This window comes from Barbus barbus (genome assembly GCF_936440315.1).
Source record: "Barbus barbus genome assembly, chromosome: 24".
NCBI classification, from domain to species: Eukaryota; Metazoa; Chordata; class Actinopteri; order Cypriniformes; family Cyprinidae; genus Barbus; species Barbus barbus.
This window is the reverse complement of record NC_136752.1, coordinates 16,760,464-16,784,794: the sequence shown is the minus strand read 5'-3', so window position 1 is coordinate 16,784,794 and position 24,331 is coordinate 16,760,464. Positions and strand designations below refer to the sequence as shown.

At 38.1% G+C, this 24,331-nt stretch overlaps 1 protein-coding gene across 1 annotated transcript in view; it reads left to right on the top strand.

Annotated features, from left to right (window-relative positions):
* Positions 1 to 3,010: 3,010 nt before the first annotated feature.
* LOC306844261 (exocyst complex component 2-like) overlaps positions 3,011 to 24,331 on the top strand; it is a 31,207-nt gene continuing 9,886 nt past the window's right edge. Inside the window, exons 1-20 of the mRNA XM_079376257.1 lie at positions 3,011 to 3,099; positions 5,456 to 5,584; positions 6,751 to 6,927; positions 7,339 to 7,465; positions 8,407 to 8,520; positions 8,597 to 8,721; positions 11,047 to 11,127; positions 11,739 to 11,884; positions 12,950 to 13,031; positions 13,160 to 13,262; positions 14,110 to 14,228; positions 15,121 to 15,225; positions 15,711 to 15,835; positions 15,941 to 16,009; positions 16,629 to 16,786; positions 21,340 to 21,461; positions 21,820 to 21,881; positions 21,977 to 22,057; positions 22,155 to 22,214; positions 22,302 to 22,363. Coding sequence (XP_079232383.1) covers positions 5,467 to 5,584; positions 6,751 to 6,927; positions 7,339 to 7,465; positions 8,407 to 8,520; positions 8,597 to 8,721; positions 11,047 to 11,127; positions 11,739 to 11,884; positions 12,950 to 13,031; positions 13,160 to 13,262; positions 14,110 to 14,228; positions 15,121 to 15,225; positions 15,711 to 15,835; positions 15,941 to 16,009; positions 16,629 to 16,786; positions 21,340 to 21,461; positions 21,820 to 21,881; positions 21,977 to 22,057; positions 22,155 to 22,214; positions 22,302 to 22,363 — 2,036 coding nt within the window. The 5' untranslated portion in view covers positions 3,011 to 3,099; positions 5,456 to 5,466. The remainder of the gene's footprint in view (positions 3,100 to 5,455; positions 5,585 to 6,750; positions 6,928 to 7,338; positions 7,466 to 8,406; positions 8,521 to 8,596; positions 8,722 to 11,046; positions 11,128 to 11,738; positions 11,885 to 12,949; positions 13,032 to 13,159; positions 13,263 to 14,109; positions 14,229 to 15,120; positions 15,226 to 15,710; positions 15,836 to 15,940; positions 16,010 to 16,628; positions 16,787 to 21,339; positions 21,462 to 21,819; positions 21,882 to 21,976; positions 22,058 to 22,154; positions 22,215 to 22,301; positions 22,364 to 24,331) is intronic.

The following is a 24,331-nucleotide window of genomic DNA, read 5'->3' as shown; positions in this document are numbered from 1 at the left end:
ATGTATATATTGTAACAGAAGTACAGTATGTGCAGCTTATAGGCCTACAGAAGTTACATGAGAGAGGTTGAAATAAAGGAGAGAGTTTGTAAAAGCAGTAAGGTAGAAGTGAATGGTGACTCCTCCTCTTCTCTTCCTCTGCAGCACAGGATGTCTTTCATCCACCCTTTCCAAGAGGATCAAAAGCCCGTTAAAACTGCCCCCAATGTATTTTTCTCTCACACACGTAGTTTCCTCTGTCAGGTACCCCTTTTATCAACATTGTGGAAATGAACCCCTATTTCCTTTTTTAATGCTTAGCTCATTACTCACGCGCACACTTATTAGGATTATACATTTAGATGAATGTCCTGCCAAATTCAAACACCCTATTTACTCTAAACTTCCTGTAGCTCATAAATTCAGAACAACGACTGTAAACAGGTTAGCTCTGCTTGTGTAAATATAGAACTGTATATCCTTGTAAATAGGTCTAAGTCTTAAATGTAGGTCATATAATACATTTCCGTGTGATGTTTTGCTGTCAGACAGAAACCAAGCCACTCACTCACTCATATTGTATGCATTTTAAGAGAATTCTTTTCACGTCTTGTGAAAAGCAGTAGTCTAGTTTTTATGACTGTACGCACATATGGCATGCGTATGATTTAGAATAACTGCTCAGCAATCTCTGCTTTTGTAGCGCCCCCAACTGGCCAAGGTCGGTACATACAGCTCCATATAATACTTGTAAGTGGACAAGATATTTCTTTTCTACATGGAACATTTTATTTCTACTTTTTCGCTGCTACCCAGAAATGTTATTATGTGCCACTTTTAATATCTTCATGCTTTTATTTTATTTTTTACTTTAATTCACTTAATTGCTATCTATTTTAATGGAAAAATATTGACATAACATACAATAATTAAGTGTAAATATTACCCTAAGTGTTTAGTGATTAGTGTGTGTTAACACAATGTCAAAAATAGGAAACAAATTATATACAATATAGCAATAAACCACAAATGTCTCTTGCTGGTGTAGTATTCTCAAATTATACAGAATATTTACAAATAAATGACCTTTGCAAATAAAATACAATTCACTAATACATGATTACAAATAACTGAAGAAAAATAGCAAACTATTCAAATGTATATCCAAACTTTTGAATTGCCTGTTGGCTTGACCAGAAAGCCAAGCCTATGTAGCCCTACAAAAATCCCTGTTAACTGATTTTAAAACTGTTTTTAGTGCTATAGGATCTTATCTTCTTATGTATAGTATCAATGCAATTTATTCAATTCACTGTATTATGCAGTTCATCAAGACGTCAAGAGCTCAAAATAATGTTATTACTGTAACAGTGCTCTGTGAGAGTAATGTTTAGGTGTGTGTGTAATAGGAAGCCTATTCACAGTGTTTCCTGTGCTGGCTCAGGACCCATGGGAACACACTGACGAACACATTCAAGCAGAACAATAATGCAGAGACATTTCATTCTTCTGTCCCCATCGTGTACTCAGTGCCATCAGAGTATGAAAGTGAATTTTTTAAAAACATTTTTAACCTGGTCAAAAATGATCTTTCCCTGTTATTCATTCTGTATTATTTTGTCTGTTGCACTCTCACTCTGTCGCATACTGTTGTGTTTGATCATTTTGAGTCTTATTGCTGTGTTGTGACCCATGGTGTAGTAATTGCCACTTTCATATCAGGAAGCTGAACAAACAAACAGTGGAGATCTTAAGTGAGTTATCTTATTTTACTAACATTTTCTCTGTTAATTAGCTGGATGGATCTTTGGCGGTGGCCCTCTTGAGAAAATAGCCGAGGCTACATGACGTGTTTACACTGTTGAACATCCCCTGTGGTGCCGTCACACGCAACACAGCACGCTGAGGCCGCAGAAAGTCAGATTAGATTTGATTCCTCAGATTAGTTCAGAATGATTGAAAAATTGACGTTCCCAAGAGCCCAAATGTCCTTATCTGAGGGAAAGTATCTCTGCCGTGCACTAAGGAGATAAGAGAGGGCATAATGGTGCACGGTGCTTGGGTGGTCTGTGTTGTGTGGTGTTATGATGCGGCGCGTTCCCAGAACAAGTGGAAGTAACGCCATATGCATTGTGAAAATGGTTCATAATCTACATGTGACCTCACAGGATGACTTTGATGTGAAACTTTGTGTAACTGAAATACAATTAGTTAAATTGAGTGCTGCATCATAGCATGAAACTCAAAATAAAATCTGGAGCATGAGGTTATATAGGCCTATTATATGAAATGATTAATAACTTTCAAATTATAAACAAAAAATTCTTTAAATTTGAATTGTTCATTCAAAAAAATAGAAATTTCATGAAAGATTTTCATGCTTATTTCAATGAACATATTTAGGCAATATTATTAAAATAAGTTGCCTTACCAGAGCCATCTATCTATCTATCTATCTATCTATCTATCTATCTATCTATCTATCTATCTATCTATCTATCTGTCTGTCTGTCTGTCTGTCTATCTATCTATCCCTTGTTTATATTGTGCATATTACCATTTATACAAAAATTAAGATTTTATTCATATTTAATGATGATTCAATTAAAATGCGAAATAACTTTAATACGCAGCGTTTCGGACAGAAGACAGCTACGAAACGTTGTATATTAAAATTACTAAAGTTACCAAGCAAGCAAGCTCGATTGGTGTTTTATTTTGAACTTTTATTCGACGCAACTACAATAGATTCGGAGCGAGGTACTATATGTATATATTATGATGGTAAAAATGAAAAGTGTTAAAATGTTGAAAGTGATAGATGTTTTAGCTTTCTGCCACTCACTCTTTCCCCAGAAACCGTTCAGATAATCAGTCTCTTCTTTCCACTGCGCTGTCATTTGTAGGCATTTACACTTTTAAAATAACGAAGAAATAGCCTACCATATATCTTAAAATTACATTGCACTTCACACATCTGCACTCAATATGATGCATTTTTCATGTCACTTTAACTGTCACGTGATTCGTCGAGTGGGCGGAGCCGCAGCGTCTAAACCGGAACTGTTTTTCAGAGGAAAGAGGTGTTGAATAGAGATTCTCTTCACTGCCTTTACCACTGTAAGTAACCACAATGTTTTATTCTACCTTGCTTTGCGAATGATAAAGCAGGGTTCTTATTATGCTATTGTCTCAGTAAATTCGTTGTCGTCTGCTCTGCTTGTCATTTCTCTCAGATTGTTTTTAGCATTAGCCAGCCAGCTAATGTCATCTATCAGAGCTGCTGTTTATGTTCATGTTTTGTCTGACAACCTCACTGTCATGTTTGTAAATTAGTTTGTATTTATCTTCAATGAGTTATGTATTTTATCTTTGTAATTATTCATGTTTGTTCTAATTAATGAGGATAAACTGCTTGTTAACACTCACTGTTAGTTCATTACTTTGTAAGTAATTACAAACTCATCACACATCTACAATATTATAAATCCTTAATCCAGTTTGCATGCATAATGATTTTAGCAAAGTAATAGCGTATAAATCAAATTTGACTTGACTGAAACCTGATAACTAGATATACTTATGTGTAATCAGTATCATTTGTTTCATTTGGTTTGATTTCATTTCTATGAGAGATCTAACATCTTGTTTTGTTTTGGGGCCTTAAAACAAAATGAGCATTCAGACATGTTCTGTTTGGGCTTTTCTTCCGTCTCATCTTCAGTTATGTGTTTTTCATGATTGGCAGTGTTAAATAATAGCAGCAACTTAAAATGCAACCCAGGGCCCATCATGATTTGCAAGAGCTCAGTTTTCTTTTGAAGTATTATTATAGCTGAAATCATAATGTAAACTGAAATCAGATTATAGCGACATTATTAATAATAGTTAATTATCCTTTTTTATGTGTTGATTATTGAATGCATGTTTTCTATTTTTGCTATTTGGCATTTACTGGCTACGGCTTTTAGAGATTATACTCCCTGCTGCAGTAAAACACTGCAAATCTATTTAACATGTCTTGCAAAAACAAACTTGCAGAAATTTATAAAATTCTTGCTGATAAAATAAGACCATAATTATTTATATCATGGCAGATATTTAAAATGTATACTGTGTCTAATAAAAGCTCTAAGTAAATTATGAAAAATTATATGTAGTCATCCGTACGATGCTCTCATGTTAAATAGTTTGTTCAAGCTCCTGCTATTACATGTCGAGTGTTAATTTCTCCTGCTGAGAGAGTGCTGTTGGAGGGGGGTCGCTGTGTTTATGAAGGGGCCTGAGTGTTGATAGGATGGTGCTTAGTAATTTGTCTGAGACGAGCTTCTTATTCCATAGAGACTCTTAAGTGTCAATCATCTAAGCAGTCAATCATTCCCATATGTTGCCACACAGAAGTGTTTGTGTGTGTGTGTGTGTGTGTGTGTGTTTGTGTTTGTGTGTGTGTGTGAGTGTGTGTGTGTGTGTTTGACTTTACCATTTTGATTTCCATCAGATTTTGTTGTAATTGATCAGTAGACATTTTTTGAAGTTAAAATATAATCCTTTTTATTGGATTGTTTTGTGATTCGTTTTTCCCCACCCTTTCTTTCTTTCTTTCTTTCTTTCTTTCTTTCTTTCTTTCTACCCCACTGATTTTTGGTTTGTCAAATAATAATACAAAATAATGTAAAAAAATCCCAAGCTACTTAATAGATAGTATTTTTTCCCATTTACTTAATTTATTTTTAAAATGATTGTTGTCACCCTGGCATTGCTGGGACACTTTTGAGTTTGAAATTAAAACATGCTCACCATAAAAGAAGTGTATTTAAATCATAGTATGCATGAATTGTGTTTTAATGAACATCCAGACAAAAACAAAACAGGGCACCATTGACTTATATAATCTATAAAGTCAATTTCACTCTTTCCCAAAATATTGTCATCACCATAAAATCTCTGCAGTGAATATACATGTCAGACACCCAGTTTATTTTACTGCTAGGCACGGCAAGACGTCTTCTGAATCTGCATTGTGGACTTTGAGGTCTGCTGTAGAACTCAACCGTCACCCTGTTCCCCTTTAGCTCTCTCTCTGGCCCATGCAAGAGACCACACAGATGCAGAAACACACCCTCCCAGACCACACAGAGTCAGTCATGGGGTCTTGCATGCAAACCGCCCTGGAGCTGTCAGTCTTGTGCTCTGTGTGGGTGTTTGTATAAGAGAGAGCGAATCTGTGACAGTGCAAAAGCCACAGGAAAAAATGCCTTGATTGCTTAGTTACTAGTCATATTGTATATAATGTTGCATCTCCGAACAGTAACACGTTCGCTCTGTGTGAGCCAGATGGGTAGATTTATTTGTTCATGTCTAAAAGTCTTTAAATGCACTGAACGTGCTGAATGTTTAATGTGTCGCCTTCAGCAGTTATGAGAATGTCTCCTGAACCTAAACAAAACACTGTTTACCTGTCCTGTGTCTCACCTAGGTGTGTGAAGGATGTCTCGTGCACGCCAGCCTCCTTTGGTGACTGGCATCTCACCCAACGAGGGTGCGCCGTGGACCAAAGTCACTATTCGTGGAGAGAACCTTGGCACCGGACACAATGACCTCATAGGTAACGCACATGCACATTTGAAAAAACATACACTAGCATTCAAAGGTTTGGGGTTATTAACCTTTTTTTTCTTTCTTTTCTTTTTTTTTTTTTTTATAAATTAATGTTTTTATTCAGCAAGGGTGCATTAAATTGATTGTAAGTGACAGTAAAGGCATGTTGCAAAAATTTTATGTTATTTTAAATATTCTATTTATCAAAACATCCTGAAAAAAAAATCTATATGTTCCCCTAAAAATATTAAGCTGCAGAATGGATTTCAACATTGATAATAATAAGTAATAGTGATAATAATCATAATAAATACTTTTTTAAAAATTGTAATAATATTTTTTAAAAATTTGATTAAATAATTGCAGTCATTGTGAGCACGAGACATCTTACAAAAACATTTAAAAATCTTATCAATCCCAAACATCTGAACACTTAAATTCAGACATTTCTTAATTTCACACATTTTCTTCTAATTTAGCAAAGTGAAAAAACATGCAACTGTTAAAATGAATGTCTTCATACAAAAAAGTAATTTTAATAATTTAAGTTTAAATAGATGCTTCATAATATTTTATTATGATTCTGCAGCTCAGTGAATCTGTGAAGCAAGAAGTGAAATTAAATGCTAAGCAAAAATCTGCATTTTTTATTGTTAGCTATATTAAACAGATCTTTTTTCTGTTTTGTAATTAAGCAGCACAAACAAAACAGACACAGTACAGTTCGATGTTCACAAAGCTGATCTACAATATAATAATATAACACTTTATTTTAGGGTTTCTTAACTAGTTGCTTATTAGCATGCATATTACTAGAATATTAGCCATTTATTAGTACTAATTAAGCACATATTAATGCCTTATTCTACATGACCTTATTCTACATCCCTAATCCTATCCAATACCTAACCTTAACAACTACCGTACTATTAATAAGCAGTAAATTAGGAATTTATTGTGGGAAAAGTCATAGTTAATAGTGAATAAGTGTTTCCTATTCTAAAGTGTTACCATAATAATTATTATTATTATTTTTTTTTAATGGGCCTGGATGGTCACATCAAATTAGATCAGCACTCTGAGTAAGATGCCATTAAGGACCTGAGCTGTGGCAAATTTGGTCATTTTATTGACTTCCTTTTCTCTTGGTCTTTGTCTGTCTCTGTCTGTCAGGTCTGTCTATCTGTGGTCATAACTGTTTGCTGACAGCTGAATGGATGTCTGCTAGTAAGATAGTGTGTCGAGTGGGTCCTGCTAAAGATGACAAGGGTGAGATCATCGTCACCACCAAGAGCGGAGGCCGAGGAACGTCCACGGTCTCCTTCAAACTGCTCAAACCCGAGAGGATCGGTGAGCCACACACTCAAACTCACGTATACACACTCTGTGTGCATGTTTACAATGCTCAATCCTACACCAATTATGCTTAACCCTGACAAGTTGTAAGGTCACGTAAACACCTTAACTGTGCCCTTTCATTGCCTAAAGATCTGCTTAATCAAAAAATGATTGCCACACATTGTTTTATACTAACTGAAATCAGTTTATTTTTTGATGTCAAATAAAAAATAAAATTTGATAATTTCGGATCTTGTGTAAACGTGTTTGTTGCATTATCAGCATATTATTATGCATGTAATAGGCAAAATCTAAATTTTGATTTGATTGATTACATGCTCCTTAAATGTACCACACATGCTCTTTGAAGACAGCAATGGATTTTAAGCACTCAACCAATTTGTGCATGTTTTTTGTGTTTAGGCATTCTGGATCAGTCTGCGGTCTGGGTTGATGAGTTGAATTACTATGACATGAGGACCGATCGCAACAAAGGAATCTCTCCTCTCTCGCTGAGGCCGGCTAACCCTTTGGGCATCGAAATAGACAAGTAACGAAACATTCACAATTGAGTTTGTGTTGTCCTCTTATGAACTTACATAGTAATAAATTTACACCTACAACTAAGCACACACATCGCTGTACTGGACTTACACATGTGTGCTTAATTTCTGACTGTCCTTTTAAAACACACACTCACATAGACCAAAACAAATGCATATCCTCACACACTTCACCCAAAAAGCACTGCCCTGTGTTTATAGAAGTAGACTGCTGTGTTTATAAGGAAGGAGGTTCAGCAGAAAGTAGAAACAGCCCATTGTGTGTATGTCTTCTACCTGGGTGATGTCATTGGTACACCATTTCCTTAGATAGGAAGTAAATCTCTTCCTTTCCCTGACCTCTGCAGCACCCTCTAGCCATTTACTTATTTGGATCTATATATTCAGTCAAATGAGATACACTACAGTTCAAAAGTTTGGGGTGAAAAGGTTTTGTAATGTTTTTTTAAAACCATTATCTTATACTCACCAAGTCTGCATTTATTTGATTAAAAATACAGTAAAACAGTAATTTGTGGAATATTATTACAATTTAGTATAATCTATTAATAAGATGTAATATATTTTAAAATGTAATTTGTTGGCAAAGCTGACTTTTCAGTGTGACATGATCATTCAGAAATCTTTCTAATATGCCAATTATTGTATTTCTTGCAAAAATTAAATCTTACTGTACCCAAACGTTTCAGCAGAATATGAGTCATATGTATTTCATCAGTCTATTCTGTGTGACACATCAAAAGACACAGTGGGTAGGCGTATGCAGTGCTGTTTATGTGTGGACATATCTGGGCTGTGCCCTGTCTGGTTTTCTCTATGGTTTGTAGTGTGGTAGAGCAGATGGTCTATGATCTGTGATGTTTTCATGATGGGTCTTTATAGATCAGCTGTGTGGTTGTCTAACTCTGTCTGTTCTGTTGTTTTTCAGAGGGAAGGTTCCGCTGAAGGATCTGGAGAACATGTTCACTGGCATGAGTGGAGACTTCACTAGCGAGAATTTCTCTGCCACCTGGTATCTCATCGAGAACCATTCTTCAACCAGGTCGGTCTATATACCATTTGTTAAACTGCCAAAGTAGATTTGCGTGTGATGTGGTGTTATGTTTTTGCTGTTGTAGCTTTGAGCAACTGCGTCTGGCTGTGGGAAATCTTAAGAAACAGGCCAGTAAGAAGAATGAGGGCAGTCTGGCCTATGTGAAAGGAGGTCTCAGCACTTTCTTTGAGGCTCAGGATGCTCTTGCAGGTATGTGTGCTTGGTGTGTACATTTAAAAACATATAAACACAACCTTAAATAATTAAGTAACCGCAAGTAAAAACAACACAAAATGGCATTCTTGCGTTTGACTGAAGGAAACGGAAGCAGTTTTGAAGGAAGCAGAACAGTGTGTGGGAAGTAATATAAGGTGGGACTGGATTATGTCCATGAGGTTTTTGTTGCCTTTAGGTCATGTTAGAATCATTGTGTTAAAATTACTCATCCCACAAATACAATGTTGTAATGACCATTGGGAAACATAGGATCTCCTTTGAATCCCTTTGAGTTGATTGGAATTAAAGACTGGAGAAAAAATTGGAATTGATCATAATACAGTATAGTTTTCTGGACTTTTTGGACATGTTTTGTGGACTTCTGGTAAAAAAAATAGCAAACCTTTCCAGAAAACATTGAGACTAACAAAACGTCAGTGAAATTATGGTTTAAATTACACACTGTTTTTCTGCTATCTTGGTAGTCCTCTGAGGAATATAATCTTGTTCTGATAGAAACGTTTGTGATTGCGACACATTTTTTTTCCACAAAGTTATTTTGACCTTCACTGAATACTGTAACTTTTTGACAACTCACTTGTTTGTTGCCTCTATTAAGAAATAAAGTACAGCCTATTTAGACAATATAAATGCTAGATCTGCCGTTTAACCAAATTAGGTGCATGGGCCTTTTTTTTTCCCCACTTGCGTCATTGTACACTGGTGTATGTGTCTCTACTCAGACTGCTCTCATCAGAGGTCAATGTCACCATGCCGATTCTATTTTTAAATCTGTCTGTGTGTGTAGGAGTTGTCTCGGGTCACTTGTCTCGAGACAAACAGAAGGGCTATTCTTAGCACTGCGTGTCCATGTGATTGACAGGCATGGGGACGGATAACAAGGCGTGGTTGTCATAATGTTTAGATGAGGTTGTAATAAGGTTGTCATTGTGCTGAGAGGAAACGAGAGAGCCGCAAACGGAAGTTGCACTGATTCCCATAGAAGACTCCCAAAACTTACCAGGCAGAAGTCAAAACATATCTCAGAGACAGAGGAAGCGTACCACACAGCATTCTGGACCCCGGGGGGAGCTGGAGGTTAGCCCTGACGTCATTGTGTACAGAAGTCTCCCAAATCCAGATGTGGAGAGAGAAAATAGACTTCATTTATGTCTTTGTGCAAAGGTTTATCTTCCAATTTAAAGGCACATATGATCTGTTTGCATCCCATTAAAGAAATCTTAAAATGTCTCAAATTCAATTTTATCAAATTTAAGATCAAAATGTCTTCAAAGGTATAACACAAGTTGTAATTATCATTTAGGAGATCTTAAATTTGGGGCAGAAGAACAGGAATTATGATACAGTCTGATGTGATTATTAAACTTCAAAAGGCTGTGATTAAATTAAATAAATGTGAGCACTACACATTCAAAGGCAAAACGCTGCGCCGTTGTAGGTTCTACAGGCTTGTGGTTTCAGAGCAGTTTGCAATCAGTGAATACCGCACATTTATGCCAAGTGATTATATATGGTCTACTGTTGATGAATTATGACAGTGTTTACATTATAGGGTTTATATTGTAAAAGTTGTAGGTGGTTGCAAGAGTTCTTATTTTATTTGTAGTTTGGAGTAGTAATGCATAGACAATTCAAAATAGAGTATATTATGCAATTGTTTAGAATTAAAACTCCTGAATTATTCACAAAATCTTTATTATTGTTATTATTTGTAATTTGGTTACAAAAAAAGTTGTATCCAGCTCTTTATTCAACATAACGTCTTGTAGCTTCTCTTTGGGCCACAGAAAGTCACAGTAAGGAGAGACTAAGAACATTATTTAACACATTCAATAAATTGATTTCTTGTTAATGCATTATTATCAAATCAGCAAAATCTAATATTAGTTGACCTAAATGATATATAATCTTGCAGTTGCCCTGTTTTGCTGATAAGCAGTAGTAAGTCTTCATTGAATGTATGTGGCCTGTTTAATCAAGTTTAATTTATTGAATTACGTGATTTATTTTGAGATTGTATAGGTTTGTTCTGTATGGGCATACAGTATAAAAAGGTCTTAAAGTCTTACATTTGGTTTCAAAAACTGCATATACCCAGTGTTTGTTAAGACAGTGTAATATAAAATTCAAAAGAACAACATTTATTTGAACATTATAAATGTCTTTACTGTCACTTTGATAAATTTTTTTGTGTCCTTGTTGAATACAAGTATTCATTTCTGTGAAAAAAAACACTGACGGTAGTGCAAATCCTCTCAAACTATTTTTTTCTCTCTCTCCCCCACTTTCTTTATCTAGCTATCCATCAGAAGCTTGAATCGGACGGCACTGAGAAGGTGGAGGGCTCTATGACCCAGCGACTAGAGAACGTCCTTAACAGTAAGACATAAAACTAAACACATGCTCAAAATCACACACGATTACACAAAGCAGCTAAATTTAGGATCAGACTTGCATATGCATTCTCTTTAGACCATCAAAGCCACACATTTCACACAGACCTCGGCGTGTTTCTGTGAGTGCGTCTGCGTGTGTTCGAGTCCACTCATATCCCAATCATATCTCCATGTCAGTTCTCTTAGTGACGGTAGGTCAATAAACACACTCGTTTCCTGCGCGCCGCACAAATAAACCAGTCACACACTGATATGCTTTCATCGCCAACCCCTCCTCATCCTCCTCACCACCCATCTTTACAAGTACATTTAGATGTATGTTCTTACCAAAGCCACTTACTGCCTTTGACTCTCAGCCAATCACAAACTGACTCAATGGTGGAAAAAAGGCTGGTCAGACTTTTATAGTGATCAGGAGGCTGGTTCTTATTAAATCTGACCAAGGGAATCCAGAATAGCTCTGACCACCCAAGAAGGAGCACAAGAGATCTTGAATTTATTTCCAAATGAGTGAGGATGATTAAACTACTTTTTATCGGCTGTTGTCCTTCTACACCCTTTTCTCATGTCTTTCCATTTGCTCATTCCTCTCAGGAGCAAGTGAAACTGCTGACACCCTGTTTCAGGAAGTTTTGGGCAGAAAGGACAAGGCCGACTCCACACGCAACGCTCTCAATGTCCTCCAGAGATTCAAATTTCTATTTAACCTGCCACTCAACATAGAACGCAACATCCAGAAGGTGGCATCCTCCATACATACACACACCTTTTTTTCTCTAATGCTTTCTCCTACACACTACCGTTCAACAGTTTGGGTACAGGGATATTTGGGATACTTATTTAATTCACATATTTATTCAGTAAGGACACGATAAATTGATCAAAAGTGACAAGACTTTTATATTGTTGCAAAAGAATGTAATAAATGTTGTTCCTTTGAAACTTCTGTTTATCAAAGGATTTGTGTATCACAGTTTCCACAAAAATATTAAGCATCACAATTGTTTTCAATATTGATAATTATAAAAAAGGTTTCTGTGTTTCTTGAATACCAAATTCGGCTTATTAGAATGATTTCTGAAGAATTTGACACTGATGACTGGAGTAATGGCTGCTGAATATAATAATAAATTACATTTCAAAATATGTTAAAATAGAAAACAGTTATTTTAAATTGTAATAGTATTATCACAATATGTGACCCTGGAGCACAAAACCAGTTATAAGTAGCACAGGTATATTTGTAGCAATAGCCAAAAATGCATTGTATGGGTCAACATTATCGATTTTTCTTTTATGCCAAAAAATATTAGGATATTAAGTAAAGGTCATGTTCCATAAAGATATTTTGTAAATTTCCTATCGTAAATATATCACAACTTAATTTTTGATTAGTAATATGCATTGCTAAGAACTTAATTTGGACAACTTTAAAGGTGATTTTCTCAGTATTTCGATTTTTTGTACCCTGATTCCAGATTGGTTGTATCTCGGCCAAATATTGTCCTATACTAACAAACCCTACATCAATGGAAAGCTTATTTATTCAGCTTTCAGACGATTTATAAATCTCAATTTAAAAAAAAATTGGTCCAGTTTTGTGGTCCAGGCCAGGGTCCCCTATTTCACAAGTATTATAAAGTATTTTTGATCAGAAAACTGCAGCAGAAATTAATTATTTTTAAAAACATTGCAAAATCTTACCATCCCCAAACTTTTGAACGGTAGTATATACACTCTTTGATATATAAATATGATCTCTAAATGTTAAACTGACTGTGTATATGTTTATGTTTTCCTTACAGGGCGATTATGACGTTGTTATCAATGATTATGAGAAAGCCAAATCTCTGTTTGGGAACACAGAGGTCCCAGTCTTTAAGAAAGGTGATCTGATTTTCATTGATAATGGCTGTTAACATATGTTAATGTGACACGCATCCTCTTATATACATTCACATTAGCTGGAGTGCTGTGTAAATGTTAAGAAAGATCGTCTGCATATGTGTTTGTAGTGTATTCGGAGGTGGAGACTCGGATAGAAGCCCTGAGGAAACTGCTTTTGGATAAACTTCTGGAGACACCATCCACTCTACATGATCAGAAACGCTATATCAGGTGTGTGATAAGTGACTTGCAAAGAATAACTGCAATTGCGTTTCTAAGAGAACTGAAACAACAGTGACACAAATTTAAGAAAAGCTTAAATTATGAGTGCAGACTCGTATTATTCATCACCTGTGACAGGGGTTTTATGCTTTTTGATGCCAGGGACCCTCAAATATGAAAAAAATAATAATAATCAAGTACTGTGTGAAAAAGTAAACTCAGAAATGTTCATTTTAATTATAAATATTGATTTTATTATAACAAATATTTTGCATGTTTTCAAAAGAAGTGCTTACCTAGGCTGCATTTATTTGACCTTTATAAAACATTTATAAGGTTAAAAGCAGTAATATTGAGAAATATTATTACAATTTAATGTTGTTGTTGTTGTTTTTGAATATATTTTTAAATGTCATTTATTCCTGTGATGCAAATCATTACTCCAATGTTCAGTGTCACATGATCATTCAGAAATCATTCTAATATGCTGATTTGGTTCTTAAGAAGCATTTATTATCATTATCAGTGTTGAAAACATTTACAATATTTCTGTGGAAACCGTGAAACTTTTTTTTTCAAGATTGTTTGATGAATAGAAAGTTTACAAGAAATGATATTTGAAATAGAAAATGAAATAGTCTTTCCTGTCACTTTTTGATCCTTCCTGAATAAAAGTATTAATTTCTATAAAAAGAATAAAAGTATTCTAATTTCTACTGACCCTAAGCCTTTGAACGGTAGTGTAAATATTTTATACTTAATTATTTACTTTAAGTAATTAGATTCCCTGACTTACATGACTTCCTGAAAAGGACACAGCTATATTGATCTAATGATTTTCTCTCTTTTACTCAAGATATCTGTCAGATCTACATGCTCCAGGTGACCCGGCATGGCAATGTATAGTTGCTCAACACAAGTGGATCCTGCAGCTGATGCAAAACTGTAAAGAAGATTTTATCAAAGAGCATAAAGGTACACACACACACGCAGCTAGTCTGAAATAAATAGATGGTTCTTCTTTGGCTCCGAAGAGTGAAAGCAGTGTGTGTGTTCTGCCCTGTGTGTGTGTATGTGTTTAGATAGAGAGCAGCCCGTGTGTGGTCTGGTCATGACCCTATAGAGAACAGGAAGTCCACAGAGCTGTATAGTGTGGCAGAGCTGAGGGGGTTTGCTGTAGAGAGAGACAGACATCAGGGAATACAAGAAGAGAGAGGAGCATAGATAAACACAGGAGATGATTGGACACCTGGATCAACACCAGCACTCATTTTTTATCAAAAGAAAGAGAGTAAATGTCCAAGTGGCTGAATGGTATACATCTTTATCTGTGAGAGAGAAACATGACATGTGTACACTATCTGGACATATTGAGTGTTTCAAACTATATCAACAGTTTAATAAAGACTCAGGAAGAGCCCCAGAAAGAACTTTAGTGCCATCTACTGTCAGAGAAGAGCTACTGCACCATACTTACCAGTTTGTCTTTGCTGAGAACCAAAAGGTTGTAGATTTGAAATATACCAAAGGGTGATTGTCTTATGATAATTATTTTGAAAGTCAATTTGTATATAAGCTTTCGCCTCATGATTTGCAATCAAATCACAGAGTAAGAAAGAAATAAAAAAAGAGTGTAGCATCATCTAGACAAGTGTTTCCTCATAAGCAAGGCTGATGAGGAAACTTTGCCTTCATCAACATCAGACCAGAAATGTTTCTTTTAATTCGAGCATGAATTGTCGCTCTTAACTGACTGGCAAAACGTCCATGTAATGGGTTAACTGAAACCCTTTACTTTTATAACAGTGATTCATTTGTTAAATGCTGACATCTGTAGATGAACATTCATCGTGTCTCTCTGTGTCAGTGGCTGGTGCCGGTTTAGAGATGGATTGGTCCTCAGCTCTCAGCAGGATCAGCCTCTCAGCCCAGGTGAAGAGAGGAGGCAGCTTCCAGACACCTAAAGATGACTGTGAGTAAAATAACAGAATGATTAACATACACTGCACTATTGTTTGAATGATTAAATGTTTTCTGAAGGATCATGTGCTGCTGAAAAATTCAGCTTTACCATCAAATGCATGAAGTACGTTTTTAATTATATTAAAATAGACAACTTCACAATTTCATGTCAACAAAAGTTCAACAAAAATTTCACAATATAATTGCTTTTACTGTTTTTAGCCTGTTTATATACTTCTTTCAAAAACATTTAAAAAATCTTACCAGTTTTATATACAGATATACAGTAGTGTACATGTGTATATAAAATTATGGAACATGTTCTGATTTGCTGTGATTTTTGTTGCTTTTGTGCTGACTTTCACTTTCAGTTAAGTCAAAAATGATTTGATGTTTGAAACTGTGCCTAGTTTGGAAGAGTTGTGAAACAGCTGTTTCATTTCAGAAGCAGAATACAGCTGTCTTCATAACATTATATCACACATATTTTCTCAGCGTGGCACTATAAGAGCCCTCAGCAGGTGAGGTTTGTGGAGAAGCTCTCAGACGTGGTTATCAGCCAGCTGCCCAACTTCTGGAAACTCTGGATCTCTTACGTCAACGGCAGCCTGTTCAGTGAGGTAGATACACGGACAAATACTCAGGAGTGTTAGAAACAAGGGCTAGTATAATTATGTTTTGATTGCATACACATTGACTCTTGTTGACTGTGTTGTCTTGGACAGACGGGAGAAAAGTCTGGGCAGGTGGAGAAGTTAAAGAAGAACGCCCGGCAAAGACAGAATGACTTTAAGGTCAGTAAAGCAGCTGTAATGGTTTTGTGCTTGTAGTCTGGAGATTAAGAGTGTGCGCATGAGCCACTAGGATTTAAGACTAATGATGCACCAAAATTTCTGAAACCGAAAATATTTGGCCCAAAAATTAATTTTCAGTTTCGGCTGAAACCGTTTAGAGGGCTGAAATCATTGACCGAAACTGTGGTGTATAATCTGTGTTTCTTCCATACCACATTTTGTCAGTGCTTGTTTCATGTACATAACAGGTGAATATGTCAGCTGCGTGGGCACTAGGGCTGGATTGACAATATAAAAATAGACATTTTCATTTTGATGAAACAAGATCTTAGCTATAGCATGGAATAAGCATGAATTAACATAAGTAGGCATGTCGAAAATCACTATTTATATTTACTCAGCCTGTTGTCTTGAAAATATATTTTTTATAGTCACCATGTAAATATTTAAATTTCAACAAAACAATTGAAGTAGAAGCATAAGTATATCATGAAAAAGTTGATATGAATATTGCCTTTTGTGCAATTTAAATGTTTGTATATAACTCCGCTTTTATATGAGTGTTGATTTGGTAAGCGCTATTTTCTTTGCATAATGGGTTTAGCACATTTGTGTTTAGGGCATGATTGAGGAGGTGACCCGTCGTTTGGTGCAGTTGGTTCGAGGGGCTCTGTTACCCTCCTCTCTTACTGAGCTGCAGCTGAGGCAGTATGGAGGCTGGGACACCAAAACCCCTCTCAGTGGAGCCTGGCTTACTCAGGTCATCCACACTGTCAGGTATGTGAGCGAGTTTGTAGTAGAAATGTAGCAATTAGTAATCGGTCAAAATGAATGAATTCATGGCCAAAAACTAATTAGTTAATTGCATACTCTTCTGTAGACTTAAAAGGATAGTTCACCCAGAAATGAAAATTCTGTCATCATTTACTTACCATCATGTCGTTCCAAACCTGCATGGCTTTCTTTCTTCTTTGGAACACAAAAGAAAATATTTTGAGAAATTTCTGTGTTGATTTTTTGTACATACTTTGAATGTCAATGGTGGCCTAAAGTGTTTGATTACCAACATTTTTGAAAAAATATTTTTTTAAATTGCACAAATGAAAGTCAGTCATTAAGGGTTAGGTGTTGAGTAAAGGATGGCACAGTTTTCATTTTTGGGTAAACTTTAAGCAAGTTTGTTGTGCTGTTGCATTCATCTGTTTCATGTAAACTTGAAACGTAAAACAACTTCTTGTTTTTTTTTCCCAATTCAATCATTTTGATAATTTACATTTACATTAGATCCAGCTAAACCAGGATCATTGCAAATGCGGGTTGCTGTTACCCTTCAATTCGGTCACTTCTACATTGCTATGGGAAATACATTTTCCTCAAATACTACTGAAGCCTTATTGAATCACGCCAGTGAAACTGGCCAATGACGTTCAAGCGCGCGAAATATGAGCTGGAATCCCACTCTATATAAGGCAGTGCTTGTACGTCATCCATTCAGAATCTTTTTCTTCAGCCAACCTTCTACGAGAAGCAAGAAGCCTATCAACAAGACTACTCACCGTGATCTACATGCTGCAGTGGACACGCCTTCTCTTCCTCTGCTGTGTTCCCGTGAGCTTCGGAATCAAGGATGCCTCGTGATTGCCTCTCCTGCACGAAGCCAACTGAACTCTCTGATGGCCACGAAATGTGCGTCTTCTGCCTGGGTCGCACTGCCCCCACTGCAGGGATATGAGTCTCCGGACTCTCAGGCTCCAAGGTGATGAACTCGCCCAACTAACTCTGCTGCGCTCTTCCTCTGCAGCCACTTTCGAGCCAAGGAGAAAAGTGCCACGGGTTTCTGAGGCAGATCTGTCAGGATCAGGTGACGAGTCCGCGCCGGTTCAGTGCCCACGCGCTCCTCACCCCCCTGCTGCAGGCCCCCTTCCAGTGCGCTTCATGACTGCTGATCTCCGCCCCTCCCCCGACGCTCAAGATGTGGTGTCTTTCGGTGCCATGGTGGGCGCTGACGAGGAGGATGATGCCATTTCGGTGGCAGCGTCTGCGAGAGAGGAGTGGTCCAGCCCGCTGGATTACACTGCGCCCCACGTCAGAGGGGGACCTCCATCACAGTGATGTCGAGCTCCTAAGCGTCCTGTCCAAAGCAGTGGATGAGCTCGGTTTGGAGTGGGCACCTCCTGCCGAGCCGGCCAGAAGCCGTCTGGACGAGTGGTACCTCCAGTCGGATCGCGGCTGAAAAGACACCCCGCGGAGACCCGGCCCCTTTTTCCCCGAGGTGCACGACGAGATAAAAAAAAGTCGTGAAGCGCACCACCGCTCACCAGTCGGGTGCATAATCCGGGATCCTCCCTCCTGTCTTCTGTGGACGGAGCTGACCAAGTGGGGTATGTAAACATGCCTCTTCTGCTGCTGTTCGGCACGAACAGGAGCCGACGGTGAGGTCAAGACAACCGTGGCCGAAGCAGAAATGGCGGACCACCGGCACCGGAATCGAAGCCGCGTTCCAGATCCTGTCTCTCGGAGGAGTACGCACAGTTACCCCTCACAGTACGCAGTCCGCCTCACCCACTGTCACAGTTCATAGAAGCGTGGCAGGCACTGCCAGGGGTATCAGAGTGGGTTATGAAATCAATAAAGAACAGTTCTTCCACAGAGCGCCCCGTTTCAACGGTGTGTTAATGTCCACTGTACGGGATCGGAATGCCTCAGGTCTGCGAGAGGAAATACACAATATTCTCGCAAAGCGCGCTGTAGAGGCAGTACCCCTCACAGACCGCGAGAACGGCTTCTACAGTCGTTATTTTCTGTGCCAAAGAAAGAAGGTGAACTCCGCCCAATCTTGAACCTGAGACCGCTGAATCGCTCTCTCGCAGTCTTCAAATTAGGCCGTTCTTCCCCGCTAAAATGCTTTCCGAGGACACTTGGCCAGATGGCTGCTGCCTCGACAGTGTGCAATCTAGGGCTCCTACATATGCGACCGCTTCAGCTCTGGCTAAAGAGCCGGGTGCCACAGAACGCATGGCGCACAGGCACCTTGCGCATCAAAGTGGCGCGTGACTGTTTGCATACGCTGACGGCTTGGCGCAATATGACTCTGTATCGCCGGGGTGTTCGTATTGGCCAAGTGATCAAGAGAAAGAATGTTACGACAGATGCATCGAGCATGGGCTGGGGAGCTGTATGCGATGGCAGACCAGCCTTCGCGGCATGGTCAGAAACGGAGAAGTCATGGCACATAAACTGTGTGGAGCTCTATGCAGTACACCTAGCTCTCGAGTGCTTTCTCCCAGACATTCTTCAACGTCACGTTCTCATCAGGACGGACAGCATGACAGTGGTAACGTTTATAAATCACCAAGGCGGTGTGAACTCGCGGTCACTGCTGCGGCTGGCTAAAGACCTCCTTCTGTGGGCAGATCGACACCACCTCTCCATCCGGGCAGTACATGTCCCCGGACGCCAGAACTACGGCGCGGATTTACTGTCGAGGGGCAGGGTAATCCACGGGGAGTGGAGATTACGCCCTCTGACAGTCAAAATGATTTGGAGTGTATTCGGCAGGGCGGAGGTGGATCTCTTCGCATCAGCGGAGAACACTCGCTGCCTGCTGTTTTATTCTCTGACACACTCTCCCCTGGGAGTGGATGCACTAACTCACAGCTGGCCGAAACACAAGTATGCCTTTCCTCCAGTGAAACTTCTGCCTCGCGTGCTTTGCAAAATACAATCAGTGAGCTTGCGTGCGCTCTCTCTCAAGACAGTACTCCTTCTCGCGCTGGCCTCTGTTAAGCGAGTTGGAGACCTGCAGGCGTTTTCAATTACCACTCGTGTATTGAATTCGGGCCAAGTGATTGCAGACTCACCTTGAAGCCTAGAAAAGGTTATGTGCCTAAAGTGCTTTCGACTCCATGTAGAGCGCAGGTCATAACACTATTTGCTTTCCGCCCTGAAACACCGACCGGGACAGAGCCGCCTAATACACTCCTGCTGTGCCCTGTACATGCGGTGCGCACTTATATCGAGTGCTCTATAGTTCAGACTCTCGGAGCAGCTATTTGTATGTTTTGGTGGACGCACAAAAGGACTTCCTGTGTCCAAGCAAAGGCTGTCACACTGGATCGTCGACGCAATTGTTTTGGCTTACAGCTCTAAGGGTGCGGAATGTCCGATAGGGGTTCGGGCCCACTCAACCCGCGGCCTCGCATCATCCTGGGCCTGGGCAAATGGCATGTCTATTCAGGACATTTGTATGGCGGCAGGCTGGTCATCACCCAGCACTTTCGCGAGGTTTTATAACCTAGATGTGTCGTCGCTTGCCTCGCATGTGCTGTCAGTGCGAGCAGCGCCTACTTAGCCTCAGCTATGATCTGAGATGTCTATCAGTGGTTTCGACTACGTTGTATACACCCTGTATTGACACACCACCAATTCAATGCTGTCCCTAACAGTTTATCACAATAGTTTTCCACATCTTTTAGGACTTGATCACCATCATACTCTGCTTATTGAGCACCGCTACGGCCGTGCATCATAACACATGATTTCATTGAAATTAAACAATTTCAACTAATCTATAAGTGAAAGCGCCGAAGCCGCCGCCATTTCACATTCTCTGTTTCACCGGAGTTAACTCCGCCCCTGGTGCGACACGACATCATCTAGTTGCCGCGCCCCCCCTAACTTTTACATGGTTTGGACTAGGTCCTGTAGACCTGAGCTGTGTTTAATAAAAGCGCCAATATCATTGCCGCTCTCATTACGGCTCCGAATGTGAAACTTGACATACATTAGTCGAGCCAGGCTCCATCGCTGTGACACACGGCGGGATTTTATACGTTCCCATAGCAATGAGGAACGTATTGAAGGGGAACGCTCTCGGTTACTTACGTAACCTCGGTTCCCCGAAATGAGGGAACGAGACATTGCTCTTATTGCCGTGTCACCGAGCTCAGGATCTTGGAATGTAAATTGCTTCAGTCAAATATTCTGAATGGATGACGTACAAGCACTGCCTTATATAGAGTGGGATTCCCGCTCATATTTCGCGTGCTTGAATGCCATTGGCCAGTTTCACTGGCGTGATTCAATAAGGATTCAGTAGTATTCGAGGAAAATGTATTTCCCATAGCAATGTCTCGTTCCCTCATTTCGGCAAGTAGAACCGAGGTTACGTAAGTAACCGGGAGTGTTTTTTATGTCACTGTTATTAAATGTTAAAGTACTGTTTTTTTCAATTTCAGTGGCAGAATGTTTGGTCAGTCCTTAGTAGGAAGGATTTATGTTTGTCCTTTCCTTGTATTTTCAAATAAAGCTCATTTGATTTTCTCTCTTAGGTTAAGTCATGAAGCTCTGTCAGCTTTAGAGATTCCTAATGACCTGCTGCAGGTGATTCAGGATTTACTGCAGGACCTGCGTGTGCACTGCCTGCTGACCACACTGCAGCGCACTGAAGAGGGTAAAACTATTCACTGAGCTTTTGTGAATGTCTTGGTTTCATTTCAGGCAAACAATGGAAAATTTGATTTCTGAGAAGTTCTACAGAATGTTTGATTAAAATGACTTGCAGGTAAGGTTATTGGTCAACACTGATCATCTCAAGATGGACTGGCTGAAATATCAGTCTGTCACTTATGTTGATTGCTCCAGATGAAAACAACAGAGGGAGCTCTAGAGCTCAACTAAATGTATTTTCATTCAAGTAAAAAAATAGTTTCCTTAATACTGATGTTGAGAGAATGGGAGAAGAGTTTTAATGTTTTGATTTAATGGTATTGATTTTTTAATATTGATTAAACTTTGTGGGGGTTTTTTAGACGTAAAGAGACTTGCAGAAAAAGAAGACTGGGTTGTGGACAACGAAGGACTCACATCACTGGTACGTTTTATACTTTTATTATATTTTACCTAGTTTATTTCATTCTTAATACATGAAGATCAAAAACCTAAGGATACATGGTGTGTCTGTTTCAGCCGGCCCAGTTTGAGCAGTGTATGGTTCAGATGCTGCAGTCTCTAAAGGAGCCGATGGAAAGTAAACCCGGAGAGATCAATGTACAAATATTCACACAACACTCATCCTCTGCCCCTCCACTGCAGATTATATGGAGAGTAATCAGTAATATTAGTTTTTTTTGTTTTTTGCCCTCAGATCTTTAATCTGGATGTGATTCAGGACAAAGTTTGTGAACAGTGCGTTTCTATCATGAAGGTACTGTGTGCTATTTTCTGTGTATGTTGGGATTTGTAAATATAATCATGCTGTATAAAATAATTTGTCTGTCTCTGCTTGGTTTAGGTCTTTATTAAGTGCCTCGAACAGCTCAGCACCAAGACTGATGGAGACATCGACACCTCTCAGTGAGATTCATTTTATATAAATAAAGTTCATTATATATGAAGTTTATACCATTTTAACAGTAATTTTGATTTCATTTTTAAATCTCAGGTGGTGTAAAACTCTAAAAATATTTGTTAAATAAAATACATACAGTAAAAAAAATATTTTATAATATTATAAAAAATATATATTCTGTTTCTTGGTTTTCTTGTTATATGACACCTAGTTGGCTTCCTACACGCTCGTTATGCCACGCTAACATTGATTTGGCAGACATATGTTTTTCATGTATGTGTATGTGTGTATATATTTATATATATAGAGAGAGAGAGAGATGTGTGTGTATGTGTATATATATATATATATATATACAGTTGTGCTCATAAGTTTACATACCCCTTGCAGAATGTGGAAAATGTTAATAATTGAAACAAAATAAGTGGAATCATGAAAATTGCATGTTATTTTTTATTGTTGTTTTTGATAGTTTTTTATTTGCATGTTATTTCTTCTAACACATTTTTACATGTACTCCACAAGACAAAATAATAACTGAATTTATAAAAATTACCCAATTCAAAAGTTTACATACCCTTGAATCTTAATAATGTGTGTCATTTCTTGGATGATCCAGGACTGTTTTTATATTTTGTGATTGTTGTTCATGAGTCCCTTGTTGGAACTGAGCAGTTCAACTGCCTGCTGTTCTTCAGAAAAATCCTCCAGCTTCTACATATTATTTGTTTTCCAGCATCTTCTGCATATTTGAACCCTTTCCAAAAGTGACTGTATGATTATGAGATCCATATTTTCACACTGATGACAACTGAGGGACTCATACACATCTATTACAAAAGGTGTAAACATTTGAAGAGTTCATTTGCAAAAACAGATAACTCACTGAGCATTTCAATTAATCTCAATCAAACCGAAGTTGGGTTATTTTGATTATGTGAAAAATAACTAAAAGATACAGCTAACTAACACATTAAAGCACAATAAAAACATGACATTAGTCTGCACTTTTCTGAACATTGAACATATTCTTTTGACTCCATCTGAGGCCATTACCTAAAATATTTCCATCACTATGTATAAATATATATTATATATATAAATATATAATTACAGTACTGTGCAAAATTTCTTAGGCCACTAGCATTTTCACCAACAAAAAATGGTTTTAAGTAACTTATTTCTATCTTTTGCTGTAGTGTGTCAGTAGGAAATAACAGTTTACATTTACAAACGTTATTTTTGCCATTAATTGTAATAATCCAGTAAGATTTTTGTTTGCACAAGGAGTCTGACAACAGCCAGTGCTCCACGCAGAGATCTGATCTCATCATCATCCAGTTCGTCTGGAATGACATGAAGAAACAGAACTGAGACAGACTAAATCCAGAAGAACCGTGGTAACGTCTCCAAGATGCTTCAAGAGACCTACCTGCAAAGCTACCTGAAAATCTATGCGCAAGTGCACATGGGGCAAAAGCTGTTTTAAATGCATAGTGTGCTCACACCAAATGTTGATTTAATTTAGTTAATTGATAAAACCTATTTATGGCACTATTTCTGAAAGCATCCTCACTTTACAGCATTTTTACCCAATTGCCTAAAACTTTTAACAGTATTGTAGCTTTGCAGGTAGGTCTCTTGAAGCATCTTGGAGACGTTACCACGGTTCTTCTGGATTTATTCTGTCTCAGTTTGTTCTGTATCTTCATGTCACTCCAGACAGACTGGATGATGATCAGATCAGGTCTCTGTGTGGAGCACTGGCTGTTGTCAGACTCCTTGTGCAAACAAAAATCTCACTGGATTATTACAGTTAATGAAAATATTAATGTTTGGAAATGTAAACTGATATTTCCTGTTGACACACTACAGATAAAGATAGAAATAATTGATTTCAAACCATTTTTTGTTGGTGAAAATTATGAAAATGTGGCCTAAGACTTTTGCACAGTATTGTATATATAATCCCG